Source organism: Bos indicus x Bos taurus, chromosome 5 (genome assembly GCF_003369695.1).
Source record: "Bos indicus x Bos taurus breed Angus x Brahman F1 hybrid chromosome 5, Bos_hybrid_MaternalHap_v2.0, whole genome shotgun sequence".
Classification (NCBI taxonomy): Eukaryota; Metazoa; Chordata; class Mammalia; order Artiodactyla; family Bovidae; genus Bos; species Bos indicus x Bos taurus.
The window spans coordinates 119,862,283-119,884,613 of NC_040080.1; the positions used below are offsets into that span (position 1 = coordinate 119,862,283).

Consider the following 22,331-nt stretch of genomic DNA (forward strand, 5'->3'; position numbering starts at 1 on the left):
TCGAACCCAGGTCTCCCCCATTGAAGGTGGATTCTTTAATATTTCAGCCACCAGGGAAGCCCATAGGTAGTATAAACCCTGAGGAAAAAAAAGGAAAAAAAAAAAGTGTTTATGTACAAAGGAGAAGACTGAGTTCTGAGATGCTGTGAGATTGTTCTTTCTTCAGTAATAGGTTTTTAAAATTGTTTGTTTGCTCTTTTGTGTAAGAGGTGCTTTGACTGAGTTTGAACAACAGACAAAAAGAGAAAAAAATAAATAAACAAAAAACTCTATGTATTCTCCTATATTAAAAAAAAAAAAAAAAAAAAGGAGATGAGCCCTACCCCCAACTAAGGCATTGAGTTTCTGTGCCAAACTCACGCTTTTAACTTATCTGATTAATCTGATGAATTCATTTGATAATATATAACATTCAACGTTCCAGAATTGTATCATCTCTTTTGGTGCCATAAAATGCTAGGGAGTGCCAGTTTAGGGGCCTTAAACAAAACCTTGAACATTTTTTTTTTTAAATTTTATTGCTGTTTTTGGTAAATATTGGGGAACTACTAGGTAATTATTTCTATACCCTCTAGCTGTAAGGTTTGATGGTTATTGAATGTGGACTTGGGAAGCATTACTTATATTCCAGAATTCCACACTAACAACTCCTCAGTTTCATTCTGCTCCTTGTGTTTTAGTAAACTCTAGTTCATTTAATTTAGTAAACACCATCACTTTTTTGCTATCTCCCGGATCCAAGTGAAAAAAGAATTGTAAAGGGCAGAGGGGAAAGAATAGCTTTAGTGCAGAGAGAAGAATGTTTCCTTTCTGAGGCGCAAAGGTGTCACATCATCTACATCCGGCTGTTTAATGGAAAATCCAGGTAGTAAAGACCAAAGAGGACAGATTTTGTGTCTTTGTCTTTTTATTTCTCTGTTTCTGCCAGTCAGATGGAGAAGACTGAATATGAATAATTGCATCTTATTAAGAAAGCCATTTTTGAAATTTTGGGGAATTTTGTTTCTTTTCCTCAAACAGAAAGGAGCGGATTTTAAAAAAATTTCAGTGACTTGTAAGTGATAAAATTAAAATAAACACAAAAATATTTTTATCACTTAAATTCAGGGTGAGCACTGAGTCAAATAATAAAATTGAAAGCAAAGATCTTTATAATCAATACATAGCAATTATTCTTAGTGTCAAACTTCCATTAAAGGTTGAAGAAGAAAAGAAGCACAAAGGTAGTGAAGTGGAAGTATCAGAGAACATGTGCTATGCTGCTGATGAGAGTGGATTGTTTCAGCAGAGAAAGAGTGGAGGAAACAGCAACCAGGAGTTTCCTGCTATGCAGAATGAGGGTTCTGATAAGTAATCCTATATCAATATTTAACAGCATGTCCCTTGTTATGTTCCTGTAAAATAATTTCTAACTTGAGCTAATGTTTGTGATGTACAAATCTTATATTTTACTAGAGATATAGTTATTTTTAATACTCTTGTTCTTTAGCCTTATTATAGAGTTCCTTTGTTAACATACCACCATGTTACATATTAGAGTATTCTGGATTTGACTGCATATTTGCCTTAATCAGTGGGTTGTATATTTAAATTTGTTTTGTCACTGATGAACGTCCTTTCATTTCAGTTTGAGACTTCTTTCAGCATTTCTCATGAGGCAGGACTAGTGGTGATGAACTCCATCAGGTTTGCTTTGGGACAGTTTTTATTTCTCTTTCATTTCTGAAAGACAACTTTTCTGGGAAGAGTACTCTTGGCTGGCAGGTTTTTCTCTCTTAGCACTTTGAGTATGTCCATGAAGGGAGACCAAATTGCTGATGGCGGTGGGAGAACTGATGAGGCATCGGTCTTTGAGCTGTGATGCTGCTGTCGCCGCATCATGTGGGTGGTTTAAAAGTGAGCTCTCCTCTCCTGGCCAAATATTTCCTTGGTTTCTTCTTTCATGGTATATGTGCCTCATGTCATTTAAAATACCTCCTAAATTAAGTGTGGCTTTTTTCTGTGAATTCTCTTTTTCATTTATTTTTGGCTGCGTTGGGTCTTTGCCGCCGCAGTGCTTGTGCTTCTCAGTGTGGTGGCTTCTCTTGATGCTGAGAGTGGGCGCTAGGGTGCTGGCTTCAGTAGCTGTGGAGCACGGTTTAGTTGCACCCTGGCATGCGGGATCTTCCCTGACCAGGAATGGAACGCCTTCCCCCTTTATTGGTAGGTGGACTCCTAAGCACTGGACCACCAGGGAAGTCCCTAAATTCACCATTATTGTATTTAGAAAGAAAACAAAAAATATAGTGTAAATCTATTTATGACTCCCATGTCTAAGAGTCAAGGTGCTTAGCCAGTGGACTCCAGGTTTTCAGGGTAGCCCTTGAAAGGCTGTTGTTGAATCACGCAAATACACCGGGATTCTTGGCCCCCGGAGGAGAAGAATTCAATCCGGGGCCAGAGACAAGGCTTGATTGCTCAGAGCTTTTGTGTAATAAAGTTTTATTAAAATATAAAGGAGATAGAGAAAGCTTCTGACATAGGCATCAGAAGGGGGCAGAAAGAGTACCCACTTGCTAGTGTTAACAATGAAGTTATATAACCAAAGAATATCTGGAGGTTGTAAAGACCTCATCAGACCTACTCCCGTAATTTACATTTTAAGATAACACTGTCCTCAGGCAAGATACATCCTTGTAAAGACCAGGTCTACTCCCATAATTAACATTTTAAGATAACAGAAAGTTGAATCCAAGACTGTCCTTAGGCAGGATACATTATTGTTATATAATCCTAAGGAATGTGGAGAAAGAAAAAAAAGTTTGTCCTTTCTTCCTCCTTCAGAATTCCAGACCCCTCTCTCCTTGGGGACCCCTAGACTGCCTATCAACCTGCCTAGGAAATGACTCTCTCATTCCCCGCTTTTCTTTTAGGAGAATTATGTTGCCTAGGGAAAAGGGGCATCATTCTCATTCCATAACTACTTCCGAGCTGACAAGGGGCGTTGTCCCTAAATTGGTGAGGCAACATATTCTCCTAATCCTCATATTGAGGATATCTGATCCAGGGACCCCAAATAGTAGCTGGAGGAAGCTACAGCAGTAGCAGGAGTTTGAGCAACTATTTGTAACTTAAAAGCTTTCATGCGGCTAGAAACAAATCCAGTTATACAATTACAGATGCAGAGAGCAAACGGCAAAAACACAACATTCAGAATCATAATTAAAAGTCATATTATGTCCATAGTTAAAGGGCAAAATGTTGCACCAGTCCATTTTAGGGTTGGTAGATGTCATCAGATGAAGAAGAGGCATCGCATGTGATTGTTGTCGAAGGTACTTACAGACTTGGAGAAAGTCTTTTCCTTGAAGTGGGGATGTCCACCACGGGAAGCCTTTCACTGACAAAGAGGGGAGTGCTCCGCAGACCCAGCAGTTAGACCGATTGTGGAATGTAGCATAGGAGTGAGCCCAGGACAGGAAGACATTGTCTTGAGGATCCAATGGCAGACTCAGGATATTTGGAGTCAGCAGAGGTAAGCTCACATAGATTATCAGGCCCATCCACTGCCCTTTGCTTAACTCTAGAGCTCAGGTCAGGGCCACAAGCTCCGCTAACTGAGCACTGGTTTCCTGGGGGAGAGATTTTGCTTCCAAGACCTGTTCAGCAGTCACCACTGCGTAACCCGCTTTACGCTTTCCATCCCGAACAAAAGAACTGCCATCTGTAAATATTTCCATGTCAGGATTGTCTAATCGGGTATCCTTTAGATCCTCCCGAGCTGCATAGTTCAAAGTCAGGAATTGAGAACAATCGTGATCAGGTGTTTCATTTTCCTTCTCAGGAAGGAAAGTGGCAGGATTTAAATTTCCACAAACTTTAAGCTTATTTACTGGTCCTTCTAACAACAATGACTGATACTTAAGAAGCCTACTGTCTGTCGTCCAAATATTAACCTTAGAATTTAAGATTCCACTCACATCATGAGAAGTCAGTACAGTAAGATTTTGTCCATTAATTATTTTTAAAGCTTCAGGTGCTAATAAAGCTGCTGCCCCAATTACTTTTAGGCAGTGGGGCCACCCACGTGAAACTACATCTAATTCTCTGCTTAGATAAGCAATAGGTTGCTGGTGAGGCCCTCGGGGTTGTGTCAAAACTCCCAATGCCACACCTTTTCTTTCAGTGACAAACAAATTAAATTCTGGCCCTGTGGGCAAGCTCAGAGCTGGAGCTTGCAGGAGAGCAGTCTGAAGAACCTTAAAAGCCTTTTGAGTTTCTGGAGACCAAACCAGTTTGTCGGTTTGGGCCTGCTGAGTTTCAGCTATAAGTTTATATAAAGGCCGGGCAAGTTCCCCGTAACCCGGAATCCAAATGCCACAGTAACCTGTGATTCCCCCAAATCCTCTCAATTGTCTTAAAGTCATAGGTAGGGGGTGATTTAGTATAGGCTTAATTCTCTCAAGACCTATGGCCCTTGTCCCTTATGATATGATTAGGCCCAGATATCTAACCGATTGTTGACAAAGCTGAGCCTTTTCTCTTGATGCCTTGTAACCACAGTCTGCCAGAAAGTTTAAGAAATCTTCTGAGGCTCGCGAACAAGCTTCCTCTGTCTCAGCACAGAGCAAAATATCATCTACATATTGTAACACCACTGCTTCAGATCTATTAAAGTTTTGTAGATCCCGTGACAAACTTTGTCCGAATAAGTGAGGACTGTCACGAAATCCCTGGGGCAAAACTGTCCAGGTTAACTGAGAAGCTGGCTGTGTAGGGTCTTCAAAGGCAAATAGAAATTGGCTTTCTTCCACCAAAGGCACTGAATAGAAGGCATCCTTTAAATCAATTACTGAGAAATATTTGGCCCGTTCAGGAATTTCAGACAATAGAGTATAAGGATTAGGCACCACAGGGTGTAAAGGAACTACAGCCTCATTTATTATTCGTAAATCTTAAACTAGTCTCCATTTACCATTCAATTTCTTTATACCCAAAATAGGAGTGTTGCAAGGACTGTTAGAGGGAATTTTAACCCTTCCTTAACTTTAGGTTTCAGTGGATACTGCTTCTTATGTGGAAGTACGTGTGGGTCTTTGAGCTTAACAACTACAGGAATAGCATTTTGTGCTCGACCCACAGATTTTCCATCAGCCCATACTCTAGGATTTACATTTTGTTCAACTAAATTAGGGAGAGAAAGGGAGGGCTCCATATTCATGAAAACAGAGGCATGGACCTTGCTCAGTATATCCCTTCCCAAAACAGGTGAGGAAGATTCTGGCACGATCAGAAACTCATGTGAAAACAGCACAGAATCCCAGTTGCAGGATAAAGAATAACTGAAATAATACCTTTTGGCTCGTCCAGACAGTCCCATTACGGAAGTGGATGGGGAAGAAAGTGGGCCAGGGGCTTCAGTAAGCACAGAATAAGTTGCCCCAGTATCTAAAAGGAAATCGACGGATTGGCTCCCCACAATTATTAATACCCGGGCTTCCTCAGGTGTAATTAGGACGGGAGCCTGTGTGGGGACCCCCGGGCACCTTCAGTCGTGATTGTCTTGAGAGTCTGACCCCGGAGACCTACACCTCTGGGGGCAGTCTCTCTTCCAGTGTGGTCCTTTGCAGATCGGACATGGAGCCGGGGGCGGCTTAGATGCCTGAGGGCCCGCTTGGGGTGCCCCTCCTTACCACAGTAATAGCAAGCCCATCCCTTTTCACCTGGGCCCCTTTGGGCATTTTTCTCAGGCTGTTTAAGAACGTTTTTCATAGCCATGGTGAAGGCTTCCGCCTTTTCCTTTGTCTTTTTTTGCCTTTCTTTTCCTCATATTCCCTACCATAATAGACTGTCTGAGCCAGTTGTAACAGAGTATCTAAAGACTGATTTGGTCCATACGCCTGTTTTAATAGCTTAGGGCAGATATCTGGAGCTGACTGAGTGAGAAATCTATCCTTTAAGATCACTTTTCCCTCTTCACTTTCGGGATCAATCTCAGTGAATCTGCGAAGGCCTTCTCTCAGTCTGTCTAGGAATTTACCAGGAGATTCCTTCTCCTGTTCTATGTCTGCCAATTTGTCATAGTTTAAAGGCTTAGAATGCGCCTGCCTAAGTCCTTCAAGAATACATCTAACAAAATGACTCTGATCCCATCTTCCTTTAGCTGTGTTGTAGTCCCAGTCTGGTTCTATAGTTGGGACCACCTGATTCCCAGTGGGGAGGGCCGCTATCTCGTTCTCCCTCTTCCCTACTGATTCATTACCAAGCCATTCATCTCCATAAGCAACCGCTTTTCCCAAAACTTGAGTCTTTGACTTGGGAGTCAGCGTTTGTCCCAAGATATACATCACATCCTTCCAAGGGAGGTCATAAAGCAGAGTAACACCTTTAAAAGCTCTAATATATTTTTCTGGGTCCTCTAAATAGTCTCCCAGATCCTCCTTGATTCTTTGTATTTCTTGATAAGAAAAAGGCTTATTAACTCTCACAGACTGATTATTTCTCCCTGTGGGTGTTTCATAAAGAGGCAACAGCTTGTGTGGCTGTTCCTCAGTCTCTCTGGCTGCTCTGTGCATATGATCCCAGGGATAGATTGGAGAGACCTGTTTTTCCTCTTCTCTTTATCTCCTGTCCTCCATCTCATCTCTTACTTCGATGGTCTGAGTTTCTACTGAAATCAGAGTAGTCTGAGGTGGTACTGAGACAGTAGTTGTTTGGACCTCCATGTGGGCAGTTTGAATCCCAGTTTGGAGTCCCCAGTACAGGGGCAGAGTAAGAGGACAGGAGGGAGCTGAAGGTTTCACGCCCAAATCTATACCCTTAGGACATAAGTCTGGCATATTTCGCAGAGAGAAAAAGGGCAACACATATGCTACTTCTACCCATTTCCCTTGTTCCTTACAGAACCGGTCTAATTGTAGAACAGTATTATACTTAAGAGACCCTCCAACTGGCCACCATTCGCCATCCTCCAATGGATACCGTGGCCATGCAGTATTACATCGGAAGACCAGGTGTGTCTTCTTTAAGCCCTGGGGATCAAATCTATCCCAGTTTTTCAGGATACAGTTCAAAGGAGTGAGGCTGGAATTGTTAGCTCCCATCTGTAAGAGAGGAAAAAAGCGACCAGCGCCATTTTTTCTACTGGAGGCGTCCCTCCCTGCTCTAGATGGGGGTGTAGACAGACGTTACACCAAAGGCTTTTCCTTCCTGGTCAGACTTAGTCTGTCCCTTACCAACGCAGGTGCCGTACTCGTCCCTCCCGGTTCTACCACCGACATGGGGTGGGGATGTACCAGGGGTAGACGTGATAGCATCCCTACTTGACGTCCAGCTCTTCACCTTTAACCTTGCTTGCCTCTGATGTCACCCGGGGTGAATCAGAGTGACCTTCTGGAATGCCTCCCAAGCTAAGACCGCTGTGGGAAACATTCATCACTTGAGTGCCTGTGCACGACCCTGAGTATTTCCTGACTACGATAAGACCGACACGAACATAAAACTGAGATGTTCTTTCCAAGCATCACCACACCAGTATAACAGCCTCCTCTGATCCACTAAGAGCCGGTGTTACCAAAGAAAAAAAAAAAAAAAAAACCATCGCAGTCCCAATCTGAGTAACCTTTAACCTCAGAGATGTTCTGGGAGCTAGAGCTCCATCTAACTTCCGAACTTTCGATTCCTAGCGAGGCTAGGCTTTATTGGCTACTAATCCAAGTTTGGGACCTAAGCCACAGTACACAGTAACAGTATAGATCACAAGTCCCTTGAAAGTCTATGATCCAATAGATTAGGTTAGTACTTCTAATTCCCAAGGAGTTATGAAATGGTCAAAGAGACCGAAAAGTTTGACCGAGAAAGGAGAGTTCAGTCCACATGCTTTGCCCATTTCTGGTCGGTTCCCGAAGGAGACATTGGGTGCCTCTTGGCATTGGCAGGTCGGTATAATGCCCCGACAGGTTTCTGCCGTAAGCCATATGAGATCACCGTGGAACTGCAGAGCAGGGCTTCTTACTTGCTTCACGCAGGGCATGCCATTCATTCACACAAGCACACGGTAGAGTTAGTAAAGCACAGCAGAAAACGTGTTTGCTAAGAGAACAAAGAACTAAAGCTCCAAGCATCCTTACCTTGTCCTGAAGGATCCCGGACGAGCCCCCAAGATGAAAGGTTGTTGCTGTTGAATCACGTGAATCACCTCTCACCCTTGAGGTTCTTCTCAGTGTCTTTCCATATGCATCTCTCTACATTCTTCCATGTATTTTGTGCTCTTCCTTCCAGGTTCCTCGGAAACAACTCAGATGCCCTGTGCCTGATGTTTGTGCTCACATTCAAATCTCCAAGTAGAATGATTTTTCTCCCTTTTCTGTTTCTCATGACCTCCTTTCTTCACTTCTTCTGCAAATCCTTCCTTATTTCACTTATCACTTTCATATGTCAAGTTGTATATATCATATTGTGTCATAATCATATCTGTGTTTGAAGGAAGAATTTTTTTTCTTGCATATGGTTGGTACTCTATAACTGTCTTGTGAATTAATCAATGACTTAAGATGGGTAAGAGTTGGAATTTTATAAGAATTGGTTGTTTTTTTTATTTTTTATCAGTTGAATTATTAGAAAACATTGGCTTTTTGTGGACTTTTTAAAGTAGCGATCCTGGTGTGCACAGGAAGGAAGTAAAGAAAAAGAACGATGACAAATGGACACCGGAAGAATGTGTGACTGCACCAATATTTGAGAAGACCGATTCACTGACTGGTGGTCTGCTGCACGTGAATGATGACAGCATTTTAAGGGAAGTGGATCAGGGTGACGACAGGTACATTCTCTAGATTCCTTGTTTGTAAGGGAAGAAATATTAGCACTGAATACTTCTTCTGGAAATAGAGCAGCATTATACAGTGCTCAGGCCAAGACAAGAGATTGCTCAACTCTAGTGGATGAACACTGCTGGAAGGTTTAGGTGAGGACCGGTGCCTTTGGCTGGAAGTCATTTCAGTAAATAGTCTCCTTGGAAGCTGGACTGTAATGAATACACGTAACATTCAGTAGGGAATGTTATTGGGACAGGCAGTGAAGAACTGGATGGTAACTGAAGAGGAGTGTGGAGTTCACAGGTGTTACTTGTTTTATGTTAAGGGAGCTTTTAGAGTATGTATGCTATTGGAGGGAGAAGGCAATGGCAATCACTCCAGTACTCTTGCCTGGCAAATCCCATGGACGGAGGAGCCTGGTAGTCTGTAGTCCATGGGGTCGCTAGGAGTCAGACACTACTGAGCAACTTCACTTTCACTTTTCACTTTCACGCATTGGAGAAGGAAATGGCAACCCACTCCAGTTTTCTTGCCTGGAGAATCCCAGGGACGGGGGAGCCTGGTGAGCTGCCATCTATGAGGTCACCCAGAGTCAGACATGACTGAAGTGACTTAGCAGTAGCAGCAGCATGCTATTGGAAATGAGCCAGCAGGGGGCCTGTTTATTTAGTTTAGTCTTGTTTGCATTTCCAGTACTAGAAAGCTTATTGATTGTATGACATTATCTTTAAACTATTACCGTGAACTAATTGTACATACTACTTCTGTTCATGTATAGTTTATGGTAAGGGCTTGTTCATTGGTTCTGAAGTGTAATATTTCTATGTAATGGAATATGCAGATGATTGCTTAAGTTAATTCTATCATATATAGATTTTCAAAAAATTACGTAATTGTGAATTTACAAACACTTAGGTTATACTGAATAGGATATGATGATGGCCATTCCTTGGTGATTCTAGTTGATAGTAACATGATGAGTAGCTATGATTTTGTAAGGTGCTCTGAAACATCACATCATATTAACTTCATAGTTGTTTATAGATTCCAGGGAAAAGGGGCAGATTGTGTTTATATTCAATAGAAAACCATTATTAGCAGTCTTTCACAAATTATTCCTTTTGCATGATAAAGATATAAATGACAAAACCCGTGCTTCCTTTACTAAGTGTGTCATTAACACATATTGTGTGCTCAATACATGTATGTCAGATGTATGTGAAACAGCAGAATGGGTGAATGAATGCCTATTGATGAATTTCTTTACAAAAAACAAAACTTTATTGACAGTAGATTTTCAGGCTTGCCTACCTCTGAAGTCTTTTTAATTTTTGAGAAATATGTTTTAAGATTCAGAAATCATTATTTATAGCCATAGCTAGACCTGAAATAATACTAAAGATTCATTTGCTGTCATATTACTTAAAAAGACTTTTCAATATTACTTTCTCAGCATATTTTGGAAGAGCAGTGTTGAAGCCAGACTTCCTGGGTTTGAATTCTGGGTCTGTTGGTGACATGCTGAATGGGCTTGGGCAAGTTCCTCAGCCTTTGTGTGCTCCATTTCTTCCTATACCTATCTCCCAGAATGACTGTGGGGATGAAAATGCCTTTAGGACATGTCAGGTGCTTCTAATAATGCATGGCTGATGCATAAGACGTCCTCAAAAAGCTAATATCTTGGTTATTCAAATGGATTTCTTTCTCAGAAGGACTGAAGGAATACCTCCCAGATAGGTCGTACTGCCATAAAAGTTAGTTCTTATGGAAAAGAACAGGTGCAAAAAACACTGGTATACTGTTTCCTATCACACAATGCAATAACTTTATGTTTTTCCTTTTCCTTGGATCTAACTTTAATACTTTATTAATATTACTGATATATTTTCTGTGTCCTTTAATGTTGCTCTTATTTATTTCTGCATGCTTTATAGATAATTACTTGCCAATGCAAAGAGTTTATATAAAAAAGAAAAGTTTAGGTATTGTTTGTATTTTTGAATATTTAATATTAGCCTGAAAAGAATCATTTGTTCTTTTAAGCCTGCAAGGAAAACACCGTATGAAAAGAAGAAGGTATAGTAAAAAAAAAAAAAAAAAGAACTTTCAAAAATGTTATCCTTGTCAAAAATACTTTGTCAAAGGAATCGTGGTAAAATCGAAAATCTTCCTTTGTTGTAGAGAAGTTTACTTTGAACACATCATTTAGAAACACTGTTGATAAAATTATCCTTTTGATAAAAATCTCTTCTTTTAAGAAATGTCTTTTTTTGTTTTGATAGAGATTTATCACCTCTGTACACTTGGTGTATTTATACATATTTTAAGGACATTGTGAAACAGTATTGTTTACATGTAGGTAAAAGAACAAATTAATTATGTGAACAAACTGGATGACTGAACTTAGTCATCCGAGACTGTTTCTGAGGATGGTGACGTGCTTTCCTCTACAAATTCCACATTGCAAGTAGAACCTCTCAACGTGGGGTGTAAAGGTAGGACGGCAGTGTAAATGTTAACGGAAAGCCTGTCTGTGTATAGAGGAGTGATATATGCACACCTTGTCAGTACTGCTTCTCGAGCCAGGGATATGCTACAGTGCTGTGCATCTCAGAAGTTTGTTTTGCATTAAAAGGACATGAAAGTGAGTGTATACTCTGAGCCACAGGCCTATGATACTCTCACTCCCTGTACCTTCTGTTGACTCTTCTTTCCTGTGCCTTCACCCACAGTCAGGTCAGCATCATTTTCCTACTGGAGTAACTGAAATAATCTCAGGACTTCTTTCCCTGCCACTCCACCTGGCACAACCTTGGTCTGCACAGCAATTGCAATTATTGCCTATTTTTAAACATTCGGGTCTCATCATGCTACCCCCTTGCTTCAAGCCCAACTGTTGCCTCTCTTTGCTGGGTGGTTAAAGGTCACAATTGTGTGGTTCCATCTGGTTTTAGTTTTCACCCTTCTTTCTACATGAATTCTAGAATCAGCTTGTCTGCTGGTCTTAATGTTTTCATTTTCCTTCAGTTCAAAATACTTTGTACTTTCTCTTTTCATTACCTTTTGATCCAAGGGTTATTTAGATCCTTGTGATCTAGTTTCCAAATATTGAGAGTTTTCCAGAGATCCTTCTGTGTTCTTGCTTCTCATGATTCATTAGGTGCATCCAGAGGGGCTCTGGTACTAGGGCTGATTATTTCCTGCCTTGGAAGCAAGAACTTGCTGACTATCCTGTTCATTCTGCTGGTACCTGGGAATTTTCCAGCCTGGTCATGAGAATAGATAGAATTCCTGGAACTGAGTGGGCACCAGTCACAGGTTCCTATAGTCTTTTCAGATGGTTTCTCCCTGGTCTCAGGTGGTTTCTCCCAGATGGGCTCTGTTCGTTCCTCTGCTGAATTCCTGAGGGGCTCCTCCTCAGATCTCCAAGGTCCTTTTTCTCTCTGTTCCACTCTCTCCTCTCCACGGTTCTGATCTGTGAACTCTGCGCACTTTGGTTTCACCAGACTGTCAGCTTCATCACCTCCTGTCAGGGATTCTGGCTAACTCAGCTTCCATTCCTTCTCCCCATGTTGGGGCCTGGAAATTCTTTCAAGGCAGTGAGCTGGGGCATTCCTTAGGCTAACCCCATATGTTTCCAGGATCATTGTCTTTCATTCCCTGAAATCCTTTGTCATGAAAGTCATTGTTTAATGTATTTTGTCGGCGTTGTTTTTGCTCGGTCCACTCAGGAAGGTAAATCAGTAGCTGTTCACTCTGTCTTGGTTAAAAACATAATGGCAACTGGAGACTGTCCACAGGGTTGTTCTTCCTACTTTACTTACTACTTCCTGCTCATCCTTCATTTCTCAGTGTGACGTCTCTTCCCCAGGGAAATCTTTCCTGGACCCAGTCTATGTCAAGTTCTGTTATGTGATCATAGAACTCTCTTTTCTTAGAGTATCTATCTGAGTTCATAATTACTTTATTTGTCCTTGTCTCCTACTAGACTTCAAGCTAAACAAGACCCAGGGGCATCTGTTTTATTTTCAGAGCTTTAGAATAATGTCTTCCACATTATAGACACTTAATACTTGTTCAGTGTATGGATGAGTGAATGTGAAAGGCACAGACCTTTTTACTCAAAAATTACTCACATATTTGTTTGTTTGTTTCTATATTTGTTTTCTTCATCATGCAGATTCTGTTAGCTTGTTGAAAATTCAGGATACAATTCTTTTGCATGAAAGATTGGTATATTTTCAAAGCAGCCAAAGAAGCCACTGTGAGCTACTTAGAGGAGAATTTTACAGAATGAAAAGTAAGGTTCGTGAGCTACAAAAAGAGCTGTCAGAAACCAAAGAAGTGAAATCACAGAGCATCAGAAAGTGGACTGGGAACAAGAGCTCAGCAGCTTGAGGTACTGTACACCTCGCTTTTAAAGAAATATTTGAACTATTGTTTCCTTTAATACTGCAGAGACGTAGACGTGTTATAAGGCTAAATTATCCTCTAGGATTTTACAGAGGAGAAAGTGTTACTTGTATTGTGGAGTGTGAAATTCTTGGAAATAATATAGCAGGTTCTTAACAGTGAATGATTCTAATAACTTAATGTATATTTTTTCCAAATCATCATTTTCATGAGCATACAGAAGTCCACCATAATGGAAACCCCATTACATATTTACCAAATTGACTTTCAGTTGTTTTTCACTTTTCTGTATTCTATTTAATACTGCATGGAACACCTTTTCTATAAATTCATTTCTACCTTTCTAATTATTTTAAATACATTTTCTTTAATAATATCATATAATTTGGTCAGAGTATGAGAACTTAAAAATGGTCTGTGATCTATATTTCTAAAGTATTCTTAAGAAAGTTTATATTACTTGACATTCCCACCCACAGATTTATGAAGTAGCCATTTTTCTCAAGAGAAAATGAAAACAAAATTTATGTAGTTTTATTCTCAACCCTCTGTCTGAAAACAGTGACCATTATTAAGTGTTTTTCATTGTATTCCCCCCACGTTTACTATTTTAAACATCGTGAAGAGGGAACGAAAGTTATTGCAGCAGTGAATAATCTCATTGTTTTCTAAGAAGAGTTTTAAATTTTGCAGATTCACCTTAAAGCAAGAAGAAGAGCATAGAAGGAATGCCAAGATGTTATATGAAAAAATGAGGCAGCATTTAAGAAGAAAAGACCAATATAGTAAAGAAGTTGAAGTGAAACAGCACCTAGAACTCACTTTCCAAGCAGTAGAAGTGATAGTGAAGACAGAGAAATAATCTGAATCAGGTAGAGTAATCTTTGGTGAAAATTTCAAATTTCTAACATGATTTTATGAATATTATTTATAATATCCCCTTTTTAAAAAAATACCATTTATTTAGTGTCATTTTGTTTAGTGTTATAGGAAATTTTAGGTTAATTGTTAAAAACAAAAGAAAAGAAATCCAAAGTTCCCAAAGTAACAAGGCCGGAAATAAGAATTGTATGATCCAGACATGCTGGGTGCACTTTTTCGAGCAGAGGGAGGAAGAGGTCATGTCAGTAGTTCACACAATAGATCCTGAGAAACCACAGGGTTGAGAATGGTGTAGAAACTGGAGGTTAAGCTCTCAGCCCACCTCAGGCAACCAATCCTTCAGCCTTGACAGACCATTCATGAGTGAATAGGTCTAGAAGAGAAGGGGCGCTGGGAGGGACCATCGTGCCTAATTTTACATCAAGTTGCCTCCGGCTTTCAATCTAGCAGGTGGCTGAGGGTCGTGGACCCCCCTCCCTCTGTGCCCATCAGCCCTCCAGTCCACCTGCCCCATAAACAGCTCAGAGCTGGCTCCAGCTTTCCCAGCTGCCTTCTCCCTCACAGCAGAGTCCTCAAGGACAGGTGTTAACTGGTGTCCTCAAGAGGTGCAGGAATTTTTTTCCAGCAGTTGGTAGAAACCAGACACTCTTGAAGTTGGTTGTCCTTCCTTCTGCAGAGTTCTCGAGTGGCATCTCACAGCAGAGGAATTTGCTTCCAAACCTGATGTCCCTTTCAAACATGGACTGGGTCCCATCCCCGAGGTCCTAGCAGCAGATCTCCCACAATGAATAGCTCTCGGGAAGAGCTCGAGAAAGTAGTATTTGTAATTCAAATCCATTTGTCTAGAGCAATCAGGTAGTGACATACGATGGCCTCATCCAAGGAGAGGCCTTTAATATTTTCCATAGGAATCAATCTCAAATCTTTTGTGACTATCTCGGAGAGGCCGGCACCCTGATTGTGGTTTAGGCAAGGAAGACTGTGTGTGGTCCACCATCGACTGTGCTACCCAACCAAGTCCCTCTGCTTTGGAGTGAATGTGTCAGTCACTCCATGCACGTCGTCACCGTCAGTGTCTGAATCAGAGTCCATTCTTGGCTCCACTGTCATTTCTTTAACCAATACCCTGTCAACGACCTTTTCACATCATTTACTGTTTTTCATTTTGTAAAAACTGTGACATCAGTTGTAAAAACACTTTTGAACACTTTAAAAAGTTGTTTCTTTAGAATAAACTTATAAAAGTGCCTCCCCCACACCAAGGGGGGCGGGACTCTTGCTACCAATTAAAGATATTCTGGGTTTTGGTAATGATTTCACTTCCTCAATTGAACATTAGGTTAGTTTATCACTTCCCCTAATGGTAAGGAGAAAACTATAGGCAGTTCAGAGACCACGTTTTGGATGTGATTCTTCTACTTGTGAGAAAATAAGCACTCTGCTTTGTGAGTGTCCTATTTCAGTACAAGGAACTTTTGAAAACAGTGCTAGATATGGCATAATATATATTTAGTGATAGTTATTTAGTGTTTTTCATTGTATTTTCCCCATCTTACTATTTTAAGCATTATGGAGAGATAATGAAAATTATTGCAGCAGCAATAATAATCTCATTGTTTTCTAAGAGCTTTCTAAATTTTAGCTTAATTACCATTGGTGTATGTACCATGAATGAAATAGGAAGCTTATTTTGTATTGATATGTTTGTAGTAGAGACATGTGGTTTGATGTAAGAAGACTAGTAGAGTCCAAAGACCTGGCGAAAAGGCTGCAGCTTACTCATATTTTTAACTTTTTCCTTTACAGAATCATTACAGCTAATGAGTTAATTAATGTTTGTAGAAATGCCTAGTACAGTTGTCAATAGGTGTAATTCTTATAATGGCCTATTAAAATGTTAAAAGGTAGCATATTCTCAAGGAAAAACTTTTTTGTACAAAATTTAGTCTGTTTATACAGAATTAAGGCTCTTAGTGTGAAGTAGATGAATAGGAGGTATCAAATGCAGTGTTTATAAACCTAGCAAGTGGTGTTGTTTATTGAATTATAGTTGATTAACAATATTCTGTTAGTTTCAGGTATACAGCACAGTGATTCCGATATATATGTATATGTGTGTGTCTGTTATATAAATGGGGCTTCCCAACTGGCTCAGACTGTAAAGAATCTGCCTGCAGTGCAGGAGACCTGAGTTCAGTCCTTGGGTTGGGAAGATCCCATGGAGAAGTTGGAGAAGGCAATGGCACCCCACTCCAGTACTCTTGCCTGGAAAATCCCATGGGCGGAGGAGCCTGGTAGGCTGCAGTCCATGGGGTCGCTAAGAGTCAGACACGACTGAGCGACTTCACTTTCACTTTTCATTTTCATGCATTGGAGAAGGAAATGGCAACCCACTCCAGTGTTCTTGCCTGGAGAACCCCAGGGACAGGGGAGCCTGGAGGGCTGCAGTCTATGGGGTCGCAGAGAGTCGGACACAACTGAAGCAACTTAGCAGCAGTAGCAACAGCAGCCTGGAGAAGGAAATGGCTACCCATTCCAGTATTCTTACCTGGGAAATTCCATGGACAGAGGAGCCTGGCAGGCTATAGTCTATGGGGTCCCAAAGAGTTGGACGTGACTGAGTGACTAATACACATACACACTCACTCACACACATGCTCCCATGTACACACACATTCCGTTTCAGATTCTTCTTGCAGAATATTAAGTGTAGTTCCTATGTTGTACAGTAGATCTCTGTTGGTTATTTTATATCTACTAGTGTGTATGTTAATCCCAACATCCTAATTTATCCCTTCCCCTACCCTGCTTTCCCCTGTGGTCACCAGAAGTTTGTTTTATGTGTCTATGAGTCTCTTTCTGTTGTGTGAATAAGTTCATTTTAGATTCTACATATAAGCAGTATGATATAATACTTGTCTTTGTCTGACTTATATCACTTAGGTGATAATGTCTAGGTCCGTCCCTGTTGCTGCAAATAACATTATTTCATTCTTTTTTATGGCTTACTAGTTTTCCACTATATAAATATTCCACATCAGATGCAATTTTTAAGTGTAGTCAGATCTATGAATCTTCTAAGCCTTCTGAGTTTGTTGTAGTTCAGAGAGAAGCCTTTCCAGTTCTGAGTTTCTTGAAAAGTCTCTTGGGATTTCTTTTTGACTTTCGTGGATTCGTTGTCCTCCATTAAATTTTTGAACCTTTGGGAATTTCTGCTTGTATAAAGTCTGAAGACTGAATTGAACCTTATTTGTTCCTGTTGGAGACACACTTGGTGCAGTCTTTTCATCGTATAAACATACAAGTTAGTCTTTCATTTCAGAAGAAATCATGGAATGTCACTTTACTGAGTACTAGCTAAACATCTCCTTTGTTTCACTTAGGTTTGTGATAGTTGTGAAGAAACAAAAGACCTGTTGCACAAAAAGCACATGCTGCAGGATGAAACTGCCATGCTAAGACTGGAGATAGATGCACTGAAAAATCAGCACCGGGAAAAGGAAGAGAACTATTTTGAGGACGTTGAAATTCTCAAAGTAAAGAATGATGATCTTCAAAAAGCAATAAAACTGAATGAGGAATCATTAACAAAGACTATATCCCACTATACAGGCCAGCTTAATGCTCTGACAGCTGAGAATACAATGCTAAACTCTAAGCTGGAGAACGAAAAAGAAAGTAAACAAAGACTGGAAACCGAAGTGAAATCCTACCGTTCTAGACTGGCTACTGCCTTACATGATCATGATCAAGGTCAGACATCAAAAAGTGATCTGGAACTTGCCTTCCAGAGAGCAAGAGACGAGTGGTTATGCTTGTGGGACAAAATGAAGTACGATGTGGCTAATCTAAAAGATAACAATGAGATGCTTTCCCAGCAACTATCTACAGTGGAAAGTGTCTTCAATAAGCTGAAAATCAAGCTGCATCACATGAGAGATGATCTTAGAGAAAAGACTTTGATGTTAGAACGTGTCCAGAGAGATCTAAGCCAATCAGAGTGTCAAAAGCAGGAAATTGAACACATGTATCAGAATGAACAAGGCAAAGTGAATACATACCTTGGAAAGCAGGAATGCTTAGAGGAGAGATTATCTCAACTCCAGAGTGAAAACATGTTGCTCCGACAGCAACTGGGTAATGCACAAAACAGAGCCGAAAGTAAAGAGAAGACAGTCATTAGCATCCAAGACCAGTTTCAGCAGATAGTGAGAAAACTTCAGGCCAAATATGAGAAACAAGGTCTGATGCTGGAGAAAAGAAACAAGGAGTTAATCAAGGAATGGAATTATTTAAAAGAAAGAATGTATTGGTATGAAAATGAGAAAGCAGAAGAAGTGAGCATCCAGAAGGAGAAATAATTCTCAGATTTCCTGAAAGAAAGTTCAAAGTGATTCTTGATTCTGGCTAAATGTTGAATCTAGTTGAATATAAAAAATACACAGGCTGTGAATCTACGGTCTCTAAACCAACCTAAAAGCATACCTTGTATCCACCAAATAAAAATTAAACCGAAGAAATCCTTTACTTTGAGTAGGGACATCGTGTCATTTATGAAATGTTAAGAGATGTAAATCTAAATTGTCAACATAGACAGGTACTAGTAATTTATTCTTTATTAAGGTAATAATTTTAATCTTTATGTTACCACATTTCAGTATCATGATGAAACAGATAAATGAAATGCTCAAATCTGAAGTGAATATTTAAAAATGAAGCTTAAGTTACTTGGATTATCTTGATAGTCAATTCCAGGTTTCCCAGAGGCTGTATTTTATATATCGTACTTTGGCTTCAGTAGCTTGTCATATCTTTTTGTTATATTTGTTGGTACAATTTTATTTTTATTCATGTCACTTTGAGTTAATATGGGAAACATTTTAGCCTTGAATCATTTATTCTTTAAGCCTCTTAACTCTTCATGTGCATCTGCTGCTGCTGCTGCTAAGGCACTTCAGTCATGTCCGACTCTGTGCGACCCCATAGATGGCAGCCCACCAGGCTCCCCCATCCCTGGGATTCTCCAGGCAAGAACACTGGAGTGGGTTGCCATCTATTTATCATCAGTTCTTCGGCACTTAGCTTTCTTCATAGTCCAACTCTCACATCAATACATGACCACAGGAAAAACCATAGCCTTGACTAGATGGACCTTTGTTGGCAAAGTAATGTTTCTGCTTTTCAATATGCTATCTAGGCTGGTCATAACTTTTCTTCCAAGGAGTAAGCATCTTTTAATTTCATGGCTGCAGTCACCATCTGCAGTGATTTTGGAGCCCAAAAATGAAGTCTGACACTGTTTCCACTGTTTCCCATCTATTTTCCATGAAGTGATGGGACCAGATGCCATGATCTTCGTTTTCTGAATATTGAGTTTTAAGCCAACTTTTTCATTCTCCTCTTTCACCTTCATCAAGAGGCATTTTAGTTCCTCTTCACTTTCTGCCATAAGGATGGTGTCATCTGCATATCTGAGGTTATTGATATTTCTCCTGGCAGTCTTGATTCCAGCTTGTGTTTCTTCCAGCCCAGCGTTTCTCATGATGTACTCTGCATATAAGTTAAATAAGCAGGGTGACAATATACAACCTTAACATACTCCTTTTCCTATTTGGAACCAGTCTGTTGTTCCATGTCCAGTTCTAACTGTTGCTTTGGTAAATATTTAATGGGGTTTCCATTATGGTGGACTTCTGTATGCTCATGAAAATGATGATTTGGAAAACTATACATTAAGTTATTAGAACCTGCTATATTATTTCCAAGAATTTCACACTCCACAATACTAGTAACACTTTCTCCTCTGTAAAATCCTAGAGGATAAGTTAGTCCTTATAACACATCTATGTCTCTGCAATATTAAAGGAAATAATAGTTCAATATTTCTTTAAAAGCAAGGTGTACAGGACCTCAGCTGCTGAGCTCTCGTTCCCAATCCACTTTCTGATGCTTTAACTGTGATTTCACTTCTTTGGTTTCTGACAGCTCTTTTTGTAGCCCACAAACCTTACTTTTAATTCTATAAAATTCTCCTCTAAGTAGTTTACAGTGGTTTGTTTGGCTTCATTGAAAATCTACTAATCTTTCATGCAAAAGAACTGTATCCTGAATTTTCAACAAGCTAACAGAATCTGCATGATGAAGAAAACAAAGATAGAAACAAAAAAAAAATTTGAGGAATTTTTGAGTATAAAGGACTGTGCCTTTCACATTCACTCATCCACGCACTGAACAAGTATTAAGGGTCTATAATGTGGAAGACATTATTCTAAGCTCTGCAAATAAAACAGATGCCCCTGGGTCTTGTTTAGCTTGAAGTCTAGTAGGAGACAAGGACAAATAAAGTAATTATGAACTCAGATAGATACTCTAAGAAAAGAGAGTTCTATGATCACATAACAGAACTTGACATAGACTGGGTCCAGGAAAGATTTCCCTGGGGAAGAGATGTCACACTGAGAAATGAAGGATGAGCAGGAAGTAGTAAGTAAAGTAGGAAGAACAACCCTGTGGACAGTCTCCAGCTGCCATTGTGTTTTTAACCAAGAGAGTGAACAGCTACTGATCTACCTTCCTGAGTGCAGCGAGCAAAAACAACACCAACACAATACATTAAACAATGATTTTCATGACAAAGGATTTCAGGGAATTAAAGACAATGATCCTGGAAACACATGAGGTTACCCTAAGGAATGCCCCAGCTCACTGCCTTGAGAGAATTTCCAGGCCTAAACACGAGGAGAAGGAATGGAAGCTGAGTTAGCCAGACTCCCAGAAGATGATGAAGCTGGCAGTCTGGTGAACCAAAGTGGGCAGAGATCACAGATCAGAACCGTGGAGAGGAGAGAGTGGAACAGAGAGAAAAAGGACCCTGGAGATCTGAGGAGGAGCCCCTTGGGAATTCAGCAGAGGAATGAATAGAGCCCATCTGGGAGAAACCATCTGAAAAGACTATAGGGACCTGTGACTGGTGCTCACTCAGTCCCAGGAATTCTATTTATTCTCATGAGCCAGGCTGGAAAATTCCTAGGTACCAGCAGAATGAACAGGGTAGTCAGCAAGGTCTTGCCTCCAAGGCAGGAAATAATCAGCCCTATCCCCAGAGCCCCTCTGGATGCACCTAACAATCATGAGAAGCAAGAGCACAGAAGGATCTCTGGAAAACTCTCAATATTTGGAAACTAAATCATACGGGTCTAAATAACCCTTGGATCAAAGAGGTAATGAAAAGAGAAAGTACAAAGTATCTTGAACTGAAGGAAAATGAAAACGTTAAGACCAGCAGATATTTTAGGGAACTAGCAAGCTGATTCTAGAATTCATGTAGAAAGAAGGGTGAAAACTAAAACCAGATGGAACCAAACAATTGTGACCTTTAACCACCCAGCAAAGAGAGGCAACAGTTAGGCTTGAAGCAAGGGGGTAGCATGATGAGACCTGAATGTTTAAAAATAGGCAATAATTACAGTTGCTGCACAGACCGAGGTGCTGCCAGGTGGAGTGGCAGGGAAAGAAGTCCTGAGATTATTTCAGTTACTCTAGGAGGAAAATGATGCTGACCTGATCGTGGGTGAAGGCACAGGAAAGAAGAAGAGTCAACAGAAGGTACAGAGAGTGAGAGTATCATAGGCCTGTGGCTCAGAGTATACACTCACTTTCATGTCCTTTTAATGCAAAACAAACTTCTGAGATGCACAGCAGTGTAGCATATCCCTGGCTCTAGAGCAGTACTGACAAGGTGTGCATATATCACTCCTCTATACACAGACAGGCTTTCCGTTAACATTTACACTGCCGTCCTACCTTTACACCCCACGTTGAGAGGTTCTATGCAACGTGGAATTCGTAGAGTAAAGCACGTCACCATCATCAGAAACAGTCTCAGACGACTGAGTTAAGTCATCCAGTTCGTTCACGTAATTAATTTGTTCTTTGACCTACATGTAAACAATACTGTTTCACAATGTCCTTAAAATATGTATAAATACACCAAGTGTACAGAGGTGATAAGTCTCTGTATCAAAACAAAAACAGACATTTCTTAAGAGATTTTTATCAAAAGGATAACTTTATCAACAGTGTTTCTAAATGATGTGTTCAAAGTAAGCTTCTCTACAACAAAGGAAGATTTTCTTTTTTACCACTATTCCTTTGACAAAGTATTTTCGACAAGGATAATATTTTTGAAAGGAAAAAAAAAATATATTTTTGAAAGGTTTTTTTCTTTCTTTCTTTCTTTCT

General features: G+C 40.2%; 1 protein-coding gene across 1 annotated transcript; it reads left to right on the forward strand.

Moving 5' to 3' along the window:
* The first annotated feature begins 294 nt into the window (after window positions 1-294).
* LOC113893369 (ankyrin repeat domain-containing protein 26-like) lies at window positions 295-18,981 on the forward strand. Its single transcript, XM_027543375.1, has 5 exons — window positions 295-1,350; window positions 8,630-8,800; window positions 12,976-13,194; window positions 13,902-14,080; window positions 17,474-18,981. Exon 5 carries the CDS (start codon window positions 17,522-17,524, stop codon window positions 18,449-18,451), a length of 930 nt encoding a protein of 309 aa, XP_027399176.1. The 5' UTR covers window positions 295-1,350; window positions 8,630-8,800; window positions 12,976-13,194; window positions 13,902-14,080; window positions 17,474-17,521; the 3' UTR covers window positions 18,452-18,981.
* Window positions 18,982-22,331: the final 3,350 nt, after the last annotated feature.